This window comes from Arachis ipaensis, chromosome B10, assembly GCF_059453495.1.
Source record: "Arachis ipaensis isolate K30076 ecotype BB chromosome B10, ASM5945349v1, whole genome shotgun sequence".
NCBI lineage: Eukaryota > Viridiplantae > Streptophyta > Magnoliopsida > Fabales > Fabaceae > Arachis > Arachis ipaensis.
Window position 1 is genome coordinate 18,738,732 of NC_142435.1, and position 14,056 is coordinate 18,752,787.

General features: G+C 31.6%; 1 protein-coding gene across 1 annotated transcript; it reads right to left on the reverse strand.

Annotated features, from left to right (window-relative positions):
* Positions 1-2,555: 2,555 nt before the first annotated feature.
* Positions 2,556-9,040, reverse strand: LOC148579313 (uncharacterized). Its single transcript, XM_088489525.1, has 19 exons — positions 8,951-9,040; positions 7,829-8,000; positions 7,609-7,727; positions 7,417-7,531; positions 7,136-7,323; positions 5,787-5,844; positions 5,592-5,667; positions 5,464-5,509; positions 5,241-5,275; positions 5,072-5,159; positions 4,925-4,975; positions 4,021-4,120; positions 3,695-3,751; positions 3,444-3,530; positions 3,291-3,341; positions 3,116-3,192; positions 2,937-2,995; positions 2,866-2,872; positions 2,556-2,636 (listed from the first exon to the last, which is right to left on the reverse strand). The coding sequence occupies exons 1-19, from the start codon at positions 9,038-9,040 to the stop codon at positions 2,556-2,558; spliced, it is 1,557 nt and encodes a 518-aa protein (XP_088345651.1).
* Positions 9,041-14,056: the final 5,016 nt, after the last annotated feature.

The following is a 14,056-nucleotide window of genomic DNA, read 5'->3' on the forward strand; positions in this document are numbered from 1 at the left end:
GAATTTTCAATAGCTTTATATTTTGGTATTTCTGTTTTTACAATTTTCTGAAATAATTCATCGACATAAATTCTTTCTCTATTTTTAAATATTATACTATGATGGCTATTTGTTAAAGCATAATTTATTGCATATGTAATTGAAAATGGTTCATTATCTTGTTCCATTAGATTCTTTCTATGAAATTTATAAGCCAAACTTACAGATCTTCCAAGATTTTCAGTTGATAAAGGTATAGCATATCCAAGATGGGCTTTAAATTTAACATTTACGTTTGCCAAATTTCCATGAACAATTCCAATTATTTGATCTATTGGGTCATCAGTAATTCTTTTGTCACAGATTGCTAAACTTATTGGTGAATTAATTCCTTTCATATATGTAGATTTAATTAAGACTTGTATAGTACTAATATGAATCCATCCAATTTTAGATCTTTTTTGTTGATCCTTAATTTTCTCAATCTGTTTACTCAATTCTTCATTATTTATCAAAGCTATTTCAAGTTCTCCATTGGCAGATTTTATTTTTATAGGAGCTTCAAGTTGAATTTTTCCATAGTATATTATATTTTTTCTGTTAAAAACTTCTTTTAAAAGATTTTGTTTATTAAAATTTTCATTTGATTTGAGATTTAATTCTGTTTTTAGAACAGCCTGCTTTTCATTATCTAATAAAGCAGTTAATCTATAATAATCAGATTCTTCTGTTAATTCTAAACTTTCTAAATAATTCATAATTGAAAGACTAGAATGAAGATGTACCTTTCTGGAGAAAAACTTCCTTTATTCAGTATATTTTACATAAGGGGTTTTTATCTCCAGAGGGGAGATTGTAGATACTAACTCCAGAGGGGAGTTTAGAACTATTTTTCCCTAAGGGGATTCTTCCTCAGACTATAGAATCGCCTCGGCAGCTTCCTCCTTGCTCTCCTAGCATATGAGTACTCTTAGCCTCCTGCTTCCTATTGTCTGATGCCTTTACAATTGCCTAAGCAGCCTATTTATAATAGTTGGGTTTGATGGACAATTCCCATCCTTACCCTTCTTATGACGTCATTGCTTACGTCATTGTTTGTTCTCTTTCACCAGCTACATTGTTGGTGCTCTATGACCTAAGTGCTTACGTCACTATGCAATAATGTTGAGAGATGCTTCAGATGTGCTGTCCTCTTCTTTTATCATGTGACCGTCAGATGTATTGTCTTCTTCCTTCATCATGTGAGTTGATTCCGTTTCATTATTGCTTTCTTCAGATAACTCTGAGGCACATAGCTGGCACTTGTGGTCTTCTCTGTCTTTTATCAAATAGCAGAGATTCCTCTTTATCCCTTCAGGGAGCTTTTCTAAAAGTCCAGATAAGTTGTAGAATGCTGATTCAAATTCTACCAAGAGTCTCATCTCTCTTTCTTCAATTTCATTTCTTTTACTGGACACAAGCAGAGTATTTCTACTTTTATAATTAATCCTTGTGTGAGATTCCTTCGTTATTTTTTGAGTTCTTTCAAAGACCCTTGCTAATGTGCTGGCTAGCCTTCCTTCATGACTGTAAATTGTTAAATCTTGAATTTGATCAATTGGTTGAAAATTTCCTGGGAAGACGGACATGAATATTACTTGGTGTGCTGGAACCAAGCATTCTTCTTCTTCATTAAAAATAGGTTGACTGTTTGTAAATTTTAGGGATATATCCCTTGGATTTACATTATCAATCATATTTTTAAATCTCTTTACTGCATCAACGAATCCCGCAAGAAACTCACTAATAATTTTTAGATCATTAAAAATTAAGATTGTATCAAGTAATCCATACTGAAAAAACTGATAGGTGTCAGATGGGGACACTACAAAAAATTTTGGTAAAAACGGCGGTTTTTTTTTGTATTTACGGCGGTTTGAACCGCCATTATTACCAAGTACGGCGGTTTTGAAAAGCGACGTAATTCTGGGCGCCATTCTGGTTATTACGGCGGTTTTTTGAAAACCGCCACAATTCCCTGAGGTTAAAACGGCGGTTTTCTGCTGGGTTAAAACGGCGGTTCAAACCGCCATTATTTCCAGGTTAAAACGGCGGTTTTTTATTGGGTTAAAACGGCGGTTCAAACCGCCGTTATTTCTAGGTTAAAACGGCGGTTTAAGGGTTGGTTAAAATGGCAGTTTAAACCGCCATTATTACCCTCACAGAATGGCATTTTAGTCGGTTAAAATGGCATTTTTGAACCGCCGTTTTTACCCTAATAGTGGCATTTCAGTCGGTTAAAACGGCATTTTTGAACCGCCGTTTTAACCCTAACAGTGACACTTTTTTATCGTTTAAAAATGCAATTTTTACCCTCGTTTTTATCGTGTTAAACAAATAATATTTTTTATTAGAAATCATAATCCATAAACAAAATATTATATAACTCAGAAACAAAGTATTAAACATAATATATGATTTTTTAGTATTAGAAATCAAAAGTAATAACTCTTATACAAAGTATCAAACATAACATAATTTTTCAACTATAAATGTCATAACATGTAACTCTTAATACATAAAATCTCCATCATATTTCATGCTGCTCTATTGCTTGCTCCAGAAGACCTACTTCCTAACTCTTTTGGCGATGAAATCTCACTCTCTTGATTCAATTCCTACAACAAAAATATAATTTGAAAATATAATAAACAAAATTACCCTTCTGATATTCAAGGCTTCCTAGTAAAGCTCTAGCTTCCTATGAGAAAAGGGTCATTTACTCATTTAGTTTCATCTTATAATGAAGAGACATCTCAATCAATGAAATCATCAAGAATATATTAAGAAAGGAAGCAGATTTTCTCACACAACATTCTGCTAACACAACATTTCATAAATCATAACCATCACACTGAAAAGAAAAACAGGCCTTCAATAATGTCATTACAACAATCATGCCATCACCAGTTACCTACCAAGCCCGAAATTTTGCCTGTAAGTAATATGCATGCTCCCAAACATCTATGCCTCCTTCCTGTAAATAATGAAGCATTAAGCAAAAGAACTACTTAAATAATGAAGCATTAAGCAAAAGAACATCTATGCTCTCTGCAAATCAAGTTCTCAATTGGTTCAATTCATCAAAAAAAGATACTTCAACCAGAGACGATGTCTTTGTACTTATCACTGTCTTTTGTTCACTTAAATTGAAGAAAGCAACATACAGTTCACCTAAACACGTATATATAGTAAGGAATTAAGACTCTATTAAATGCTTGAATGATATATTGATTATTAAGATTCATCTAAAGTGTTGGTTGGCTATTCACCTCTTCTTCCTTTTGCAATCCAAGAGCAAATCCCACCAGGACTAATACCATCTGCATGAATGACCAATTTGGATTAAGAATAACAAAGAAGCACCGTAAAGACTTATAAAAGTGTTATCCAATTGAGAAATGTTTATAATTTCACAGTTTTACCTTTGGCAGATTCTACTATTACACACAGACCGGAGTAATTTTTTACCATGGTCTCATTTGGATTTAGCTTCCACATCTGTTGGAACACTGGATAGATCAGCTTTCAATAGAATCTATATATATCAATCAACAAATACAAATTGGGCCAATGCAGGCTTCTATACTTATTTCTAGAGATTAAGGGCCACATGCAAATCTTGTATGTGAAATATGGAGTAAAGCATACCTGATTTGCATCCCATCTTCTATACCTTGTTGCGCTTCTTCTTCTTCGTCGTCTTCAGAAAACATATTCATATTGCTGATCTCTGCAACATTATTTTAATAAGAACATGTAAGAATGCGTAGGATAAAAGGGATATATATAAATAACAAGAAAAACAAGGGCATGCAGGTGGAACTAACAAGACCTTTGGATTAAGGGGAATCTGCCAGTGAAGGTTGAGAAGGTGAGGAGAAAAATAGCAAGGGAGAAGTAGGAAGAGGAAGAGAAGCTAAAAAGAGACTGAGACATGGTTAAGGAGTTACCAAAGAAAATTATACTTGAAAAGTTGCAATAAAAATTTAGAATTCTTACTTGTATAATTAGGAGTAAGCTTAGTGCAGGGTAGAAAGCCATGATTTGGTGGAGGCTTCCACAGTTTCTCATAATCTGAATCCCATCTTGAATCATTCAACTGTAAAAAAAAGAATCAGAACACTGAAGTTGAAAGTTTTGTTTGCCATGATTTATAATATTCACCAAGATACACAACACTTCAAAATAGCTTAGAATCACAGCCTCAAAACAACTCAAATTTTAAAAGGTTTAATGAGTGAAATTTAACCAACTTTAATTTGTTTATAACAGTAACAGTGCATTCTAATACTTGTTATTAATTTGATCACATTCTCAGCATCCAAAAAAATCATAATAAATCAGCTAGAAAGGTTATTAATGACAAAAACCTTGGAAGCAGCAAATGATCCACAACTGATGGATACTAATAAGCATATGACTGATTTCTACAACTGAAAGTTCAGTAATGAATCTAAAGTGATGACAAAGCCAAACTTTCTAATTAATAAACAGTCACTGTACTACCAGGGTATGCTAATATACATGTATGAGTTACACTTAGCTAAGTCTAACTATTCATCTAGTATAACTAACTAAACAGCTTCTAACTACTTCTAATTCTAACTGAATGAGCTGGCAGTTGAGTAAACTACAATCCCTCAAACTATCATGAAATTATGATATAAATTGAAATTATTTACACTTAATACAGAATAAACTTCGAAAAAAGTTAATAAATCCTCACTTTAAACCAGTCTTGGGCATTAACTAAATCTGAACACTCTATTAAGATGTAAACCACTAATCAAGAGTATCAATTTTGTTTCAGGGCAGCATTTAGTTTAAGCTTTCAACAAATTAGATATTAAACAAATATTTAAATAGTATTCTAAAAGAAACTATAAAAAAAAATTATAATTACCTCTTGTCGCCGAAGCACGTGCACAAATTCTTCCTTTGTCAAATTCGTCATCTATTTATTATTTTACACAACACACCACCGTAATGTATCAAACTTGGAGAATAGAGATGCAAATCAAATGAATGAATTAATTAATTGATGAATCACCTGCTTCAAGTCTTCTTCGTAGTCTTCTATGTTGAAGTTAATGTCAGCCTCCACTCCGTGGAACTTAATTGCCGCTCTATCATAAGCACTGTCCAAAGCAGAAAAATGAATTAATACAAAAAGAAAGAAAGGTGAGGAGAGAGAAATATATATATGCTGGCTCGCTCACTCACCCAGCAGCTGCATGTGCGGTGTCAAATCCACCTGCACAAATTTTACCCAGACAAAAGAGAACCAATTACTTCAGCCAGCATATTCATTGCAAGCATAGATGCAATAAAACAATATCTTTGTGTATGCATCAGTTTATTGCCAAAAAATTTGGAGGAATTTGAAAGTTAAATAGAATGAAAAGTGGAAGCTAGTAAACTACTTGTCAGGGAACAACAAACCTGAATATGGTCATCAGGAAGTAAGACTTTCCGCGCATTTAGACATCTGCAGGTTGAAATATAACAGGATTCCAGATATAGCAAAAGTTAAATCCAACGATATAACAAATTAATAATATTGGAATAACCTTTCAAAAAGTTCTTTTGAATCTTTTAAATTGCAAGATGCTTGCAGGGTCAGAGCTAAAGATTCAGCTGCAACAACTAGACAACAAAATATATATTTAAATGATTCCAATTTCTAAGAAGCAAAATAACAAACACATAGAGTGCATTATTACAAAATAATGGAAAATAGGGTTATTATTGATGAGCCTTTGAACCTGAGGCATGAAGCCATTGAAGCTGAGCTTGAAGAGACAAAGAAAAACCTTCAAAAAGCTAAAGAAGAAACCATGTCAATGGCGCATTGTCTTTCTTCATTGCAAGAAGAGCTTGAACTCACAAGGCAAGAGCTTCAACAATTGAAGCAAGAATCCATGGGCAATAATAATAATAATAATAATAATAATAATAATAATAATAATAATAATAATAAGCATCATCCCATAATGCAAGAAGAAGAAGAAGAACCGGTTATTATTGAAGATGTCAAGGACATGGAGAATAATAAAAATAAAAATAATGTAACAAAGTTTGATGATGATGAATTGCAAAAGAAAAGGCATGTGACTTTTGCAAATACACCCTCATTAACTCATATTATTTCACCGTCACCACAACTGCTTACACTTGAAGTTGAAAAATTGAAGAGGCACCATTCATTTGGGAGTGAGAAGAAGAAGAATAAGATCAAGCCACTTATTCCACTCATTGGTTTTGGAGGTATCTTTTCAAAGAAAAAGAGAAATAATTATTAAGAGAAAAATAATGCTTTCCATAGACACCTTGAATTTTATAGCTTTCATTTGTGTATTGCAAATTGTCACCTACCAATTAAAATTCAGATAATAATGAAATATCACTCATGTCAAAATTATAGGAAAAAAGTAAAAAAAAAAAAAATTGACGGTCTACATTAAGTAGTTTTTTTTTCATTCTCTCATGTCCTTTGTATTGTATTTTATATAGTAGAGGCAAAATTAAACTAATAATATTGAGTGAGAGTGAAATTGAATATATATGGCATATGATATGAATATACTTTTTCAACTTGGTCTTGTTTATACAGCTGCACCCTTTCAGAATATCATTACTTTGAGTGACTTTCATGCCACTTCAAATCATATATATTCAAGCTTAGCTTGTACTTATTATATATTAAATTCAATAAATCATTCATTCAGCGAAAAGAAAAGCATCACGACTTTTCTTTTATACATTTTTATTCTAGATATACACCAAGCCGAAAGAATCATATCATATTCATATTAATTCAGAATAAGAGAGAAACAAATTTATAATGTTAAATTAAGATATAATAATATGTCATAGTGTAGAGTCTATAGCTTCTTAATTAGAAGTGAAGCTTCCATTTTAATCGCAAGTAAAATAGAAGAGTGGACCAAAATCAAATTTACCTCTAAGCTTAGCGCTGAGGGCGCAAGTAAAATTAGTAACCTTAAACTACTTGTAAACAATAAATGTGACTCAGACCACATCAAATTGTTCCATTAATATATTTTTTTTATCTATACAATACTAATGCCATTGGCTCAAGAAGAACAAATACCTTCCTTGGGGCTATAAGAGTGACATCAACATCAAACAATGCAATCAAACCAGGTTTCCGGTAGCCATTTATTCTTATTAGACAGGTTGTGATTAACAAAAAAGATATAGAAGATATAGAAGATCCCACTGCTACGATAACAGAAAGTGTGGACGCTGCATTAAGGCCTCCAGAAAAGAGTCCAACGACTTTTTGTAACATCAAGTGGATAAAGTTAAAATGCATAGGCAAAATAACTTAGTGTACAAAGTAGCACATAGATCAAACCAGAAAGGACTAACTCACAGCTTGCTTAAGGCCAAGGCTGTGTGTCTCACTAACTTTCTCAAAGTAGCATGAAATTTCATAATCTTCTTGGGCAAAAGATCTTACTATTCTTATGGCACCAAATGATTTCTAAGCAGCATGCAAAATTAAGATTAGATTGGAAATGAATATCATCTCCTAATGTTGGTTTGATGGAAGAGAAATACGTCAGCAATTGAAGATGCTACTGCAGCTGCAGTTTGAATTTTGTGAGATAGTTCACGCAGCAAATGCCTAAATTTACAGACAGCAACAGAAATTACAGGCACAACAGCCAAAGCCAACACTATAAGATATTGAGGGAAGAGAGAGAAGTTAGGATTCGAACAATGGAATAAATGTATGTCTATAGTTTATGAAATAAACCTTCACTCTTCAACTACTCACATGTTAACTTCCAAGATGTTGCAAACATGAAGCTGAGACCCATAAGTGCTGTTGCTAGGTTCTTCATGGCCTCAGAAACATTGGTAGTTGCGGCATTCTTTATGATCTGTGTATCTTCCGACAACCTACTTAAGATTTCTCCCGTTCGAGTAACATCGAAGAAAGCAATCTCCTGAAAAATCGCGATTCCATAATAAACAAAAGCTTTCATTGAGCAGCAAGGACAGCTACAATCTGCAAGATTGAAAATTCCTACTCTCCAATTCATTGGACCAAAAATAGCACAGAGAAACACAATGCAAGAGTCATTGCAACAATATTAGACTCAAAGACAATAACACAAACACCTTATGGACAAGAAATTGCAAGAAACATGTTCAAACTCAACTGATGACAAAGATTACTAGAGAAATCATTTCAAAAGCAGTCAATTAACGCTACTGTTCTTTTAGATACTTCCTCTATGGCTCAGAAACAATCCATCTCAATCATATCAACAAAGCAAAAGTGAATGAATGATGACCCAAGCACAAAAAATGCATAAAGCATAAGCTCCTCAAAAGAAATATTAGACTCAAAGACAATAACACACCTTATGGACAAGAAATTGCAAGAAATTGTAAGAGCTAGTCACAACAAATATCAACTGAAAACAACTCTGAACTTTGAGTTGCACTAAAAGAAACGAAAATAGCACTCATCATTCCAAAATCTTAATGAGTCAGGGGTCCATTTCCATGTTTCAAGTTTAAACATCCTTACCAAAATCCCTGTTCTTCAATCAACTGTAACTGAAATGCAAAAATACAGCATATAAATTACGAGAAATCAAAACACTAACATTCAAATGCATTCTCATTCAATCACGTATTGTCTAGTCACAATTAGGTGCAAATGCTTGCCAAAAACCTAGGGTTCTTATTTCAATTGCAATAACAGTATCTCAATCATAATCATAATCACATCAATAGCAATCTAAAACCGCAATTACAAGTTTACAAAAAGACATAAACCAGATTCAACCACACATCTTATTCTTGTTGTTGCTGTTGATTTTGCTGCGCAAACAGTGGAACCACTCGCGATGAATCCTCGAAAACTACTTAAAAGAGGTAAGCCAACCTTTCTGATCCAGAACGAAAGGGAGGCGCTGATATTTTGGCGGAGAAGACGCAGGGGATGGCAAGGAGAGGAAGCTAGAGGGGACGTCATCGGAAGAGATCGCCGCTGGGAAAGCTGTCGCTGGAGGAGATGTCACCGGAGAAGATCTTCGTTGGAGGAGATCGTTAGAGAACACGAGAGAGAGGTCACTGCAGTAGCGTCGTACACGAGCTTCAACTTTCAACCAAGTGTTTCTGTAACTAGGAATGTTCAATGTGTGTTTTATATACAAGTGATAAAGGCGGTTCAAAACCGCCATAATGACTAAAACCGCCATCAAATACAAATTTATTACTGGCAGCGACCAAAAGTGCCATAATATCCAAATATTACGGCGGTTCTTTGAAACCGCTGTAATATAAATGCCATTTTAAACTTCTTTTTTTGTAGTGGGAAGCATCTGGAAATATAACCAGCTTTGTTAGCTGTTCTTTGGCAACAGGATAATATCCCAAAATTGCCCTTTTTTCTTCAGTCCAATTTAGGACTATGTTAAGGGTTTCTCTGAGATTAGATCTACAGACCCTTTTCTTTTCCTTGATTTCAGCCCTTGTAGGAATGTTTCTTATTATCCCTGTTCTCTGGGTTTGAATTGGAGCTTTATCTGCTCTTTTTAGGGTTTGCTCTGGATGAAGAGCTTCATATTCCTTGAAGGATTTCTTTGCCTCTTCCAGTGTTAGGAACCCTCCTTTATGAATTATCTTTGACTGGTGTGTGAATGGTGCTGCTTTTTTCCAGGCATCATATACTCCTTTCATGGGGCCATTATAAATTACATAATATTTTTTATCTTGGGTGGATTTTTTAATGATTTCAGCCATTATAAAACAGACTCAGAAACTGAGTAATAATGCTACATTTATGAGTCTGTCTCTGAGTCTGTTTTCGAGACATATTCAAAAATATAGTCTAAGTTATCATCAGATTCTTCTAATGGTTCCATAAAACAGGACTTAGCAATTTCTATTTGTTTAGTAAGATCCTTTTTATCCTTCTTTTTCGGACATTCATTTGCATAGTGTCCTTCTTCTTGGCAATACCAACACTTACAATTTTCTTTTTTATTCGGGCAATAATCACTTTTTTGTCTTTTGTTTTTATTGTTATTTCTTTTTCTAAAATACCTCTTTTTTCTCCAGTTTAGATAGTATTTTCTTTTTCTAAATTGATATTTTCTTTTTCTTTGAAAATTTTTATTAAGACCATATTTTTGAGGTATCTCTTCATTATCCTGACAGCAAATTCTAATTATATTTGCAAATCTTTTTTGAGTTGCTTCTTGCATACAACGTTCTTTTATTTTCTCTCTTATTGCAGAGGTTGCTCCACCAAAATTATTTTCAATTGTTCCTCTATTTATTTCTCTTATAAATCTTCCCATAATAAATTCATTAGCAGGATATGGAAGTTTTGTTATATACATACTAAGATAATGATTTTTATCTTCTTCATTTAATTTGTAATAATGTATTCTATATTCACATATATAAGACTCCACATTACATAGATCATATATCTGAATGTTAGCTAAATGATTTTTTGCTTCTTGATATTCTTTATTATAGACTTCTTGTTTATGATCTATAATATTTTTTCCAAAAAATTCTTTATATAGAATCATCATTATATATAATATCTTATCATAAGCTGTTGTTTTTGTTGCTAATTCTTCTATTATTTGGTTTTCTATTGATGTCATATAATCTCTTATAGCTCCTTTAGTATGAAACCCTATGTAATTCCAAATATCTCTTCCAGATAATTCATTAAGTTTTGGATTAGTAAAGGCTTCTAATAAGAAGGAATTCAACCAGTTTTCGAAAATTTCTTTTTCATTCTTTTTACAGTCTAAATCGAGCATTCTTTCTCCTTCCATTTCCTGGATTTTAGGAACGTATTTTGATGGTGTTTTTGTATATTTTGAATCTTTATTTATAAATCCTTTTTTAAAAGCATAATTATCAAAACCTGTTTCCCATTTAATTTGAGATTGATTATCCCTAGATGTTCCAGCTTCATTTTTTACTTGTATTGGAATTGCTGGTTCTTCGTCACTTGAATAATCTAGGATGTGTTCTTCATTTTCTATATTTTCAGAATTTACTAATTCTTCTTCTATCTGAAATCCCTGTTCCATAATATTATTTTCTTGAGCCATTTTTAATTGTTTAAAAAGCATTGTAACTTCTTCTAATTTTTCTTCAATATTCATAATTTTAGTGGTGGTTTTACTTTTAAATCTGTTATGTTGATTATATTTTGAAATTTTTCTTCTTTGGGATTTTCTTTTTCCTTATTTCTTTGAAATTTTATAGATACTAATATTTCTTCAAGCATATCTACTATAGAATTTAATTGTGGATTAAAAGTATGATAAAGATGTGGGGAATCATTTCCATGGTAACATTTCTTAGAAATTCCGTGTGAAAAATAAGTTTTTTCAGATTTTTGAAGTCCTTCAATAAAACTTATAGTAAAATAAAGATTTTGAGAAAAATCATTTTGTATTGATTTTAAGAATTCGGTGTCATTACAGTTAACATTAGTTAAAATCATTAATTTTTGATCTATTAATTTCGATAACTTAATTATTTCTTCTCTTAAATCTTCTAATTTACTTTTTTCCATTAGGTGACGTTTTTCTTTGTGAAGAGCTACGGTTTTAAGTGAAAAGTGTGGCTTTAGAAAGTGTAGTTTAAGAAAACAAATCTTTAAATCTGTACAGATTTAGATCTGTACCATATAATTTTCTTTTGTAAAAATAGTAACAAACGGAGAATTATTATCATGGATAGTAAAGTTTTCATCATTCATGCGGAACTAATATAATATTCGTTCTGATGAAGAGCTATACTGAATTTTATTAATTAATTAATTAATTAATTTATTAATCATTATTATTATTATTATTATTACAAAAAAATGATAAATAAGTCATTGACTTTTTTATCCACAAATATTTAAGTCTTTAAAGATTTGAAAATATATTTAATTTTCTGACTTATTAAAAATTTGGGCACATCGATCCCTCATATTCACTTGGGTTTGTCAGATTCAACGAAAAATCAAACGTGACTTCTGTTATACTGACTTGATTGATATAGATGTATACGTGAGAGAATTTTTAAAATAGGACAAATTAAATCCAGAGATCGATGTATCCAATTTTAAAAAAATTAAAAACTTAAATATATTTTCAAATTTTCAAAAACTTAAATGTTTACAAACTAAAAAATCAGAAACCAATTTATCTTTTCTCCATTATTATTTTGCATACATATGTACAAACGATTCATTGCCACCACTCAGTTTAATTTAGATTTCATGTCATTTAATTTTCACACCCAAGTCATTATTATACTATAATAATAATATTACTATCTGTTGTACGTTTTCTTTTCTTACTCGAGTCATACTATTATTTGTTACATTTTCTTAATTGATTTTTTTATCTATGTAATAACACTAGTGTGCTTCGGAAAATGCTAACTCCACTCTATTTTTTATAATGTTGATCATTTCACATATATATATTTTTTACAATGTATATTTGTATGGATTTATAGAATAAAATAGTCTATTTTTAATAAGAGTGGTAAATCGGGCCAAAGTCATCGAACCGACCAACCAAAATCGTTAAAAAAATAGACTTGGCTCAAATTTTGAATTTACGAACTCTGGCAAGATGAGACGGGCTAGCCCAACAACCCAACAACTCTTTTTTAGTAGGAAGAATGGATAAAAGTTCATATAAATTTTCACACAGTATAAACTAATATATACTCCAATATTTTAATGAGTCATGTGTATACGCTAATATCAAATTTTGTTAGTCCTTTCTATCCTTCCATCACTTGAATAACTTTTAGTATTAGCTGCCAGGTGGTACGTTATTTTTATGGTGGATATGTGCATTGTGTGATTTGGGATGGATTTAATAAATAAAAGAGTAAAGTATTATTTTTGCCCCAATGTTTGGGATAAGTCCCAAAGTTGTCCCTAACGTTTCAATTGTCCTATTTAAGTCCCTAACATTTCAAAACTGACTCAATGTTGTCCTGCCGTTAGGGATCCGTTAACAGAATTGACGGCAGGACAAAATTGAGACGATTTTGAAATGTTAGGGACTTAAATAGGACGAAAACGTTGGGGACAAAAATGATACATAAAAATAAATTTTAATTTTATCCTTCAATAATATCATTTTTTTTACTATACATAGTATTCAATTATTTTTTAATCACATCTAAGTAAATTACACTTAATCATATTACTTTTATTTTAAATAAATTATTTTTTTGATAATTTTACTCTTAAAGATTTTTAGTTATCATGAAATGTTTGTAGAATGACCAGTATATAAACTTCCAGAAAAGAAAAAAATAATATATATATATACAATAAAATATAAATTATACCTTTTGTCTCTAATGTATCAAAATTCTTTAAAATTATAAAAAAATAAATTTATTTAAAATGAAAGTAATAATGTGATTAAGTGTAATTTATTTAGATGTAATTAAAAAATAATTGAATACTATGTACAGTAAAAAATTAATATTATTGAAGGATAAAATTAAATTAAAATTTATTTTTATGTATCGTTTTTGTCCCTAACGTTTTCGTCCTATTTAAGTCCCTAACGTTTCAAAATCGTCTCAATTTTGTCCCGCCGTCAATTCTGTTAACAGATCCCTAACGGCAGGACAACATTGAGTCAATTTTGAAACGTTAGGGACTTAAATAGGACGATTGAAACCTTAGGGACAACATTGGAACTTACCCCAAACGTTGGGGATAAAAACGATACTTTATTCTAAATAAAAATATACAAAAAAGTAAACGTTAAAGTGAAATCTTTTTAAATCTTCTTTACGTGAGTTCATATTGGGTATTTGTAAACTCTAATGTACTAGAATGTCACAATCTCAATAAAGAAATAACATACGCTAAACTTGTGCAAGTGCTTATGGTGGCTCCTCTTCTGCGAGGAATAGGAAGAACAAAAAGTTCGACTACAACAATGTCAAGTGTCTGCATGCCTTGACACAGTGGTGCTTGAGTCTG

Excerpts from the sequence above, each read along its gene's own strand:
- LOC148579313 (XM_088489525.1), bottom strand. The coding sequence starts at position 9,040 with ATGACGTCCCCTCTAGCTTCCTCTCCTTGCCATCCCCTGCGTCTTCTC. Across the intron at positions 7,728-7,828 it reads AACATCTTGGAAGTTAACAT|TGTTGGCTTTGGCTGTTGTG; the intron begins GTGAGTAGTTGA and ends AATATCTTATAG. Across the intron at positions 2,996-3,115 it reads AGACATCGTCTCTGGTTGAA|GAAGGAGGCATAGATGTTTG; the intron begins GTATCTTTTTTT and ends CATTATTTACAG.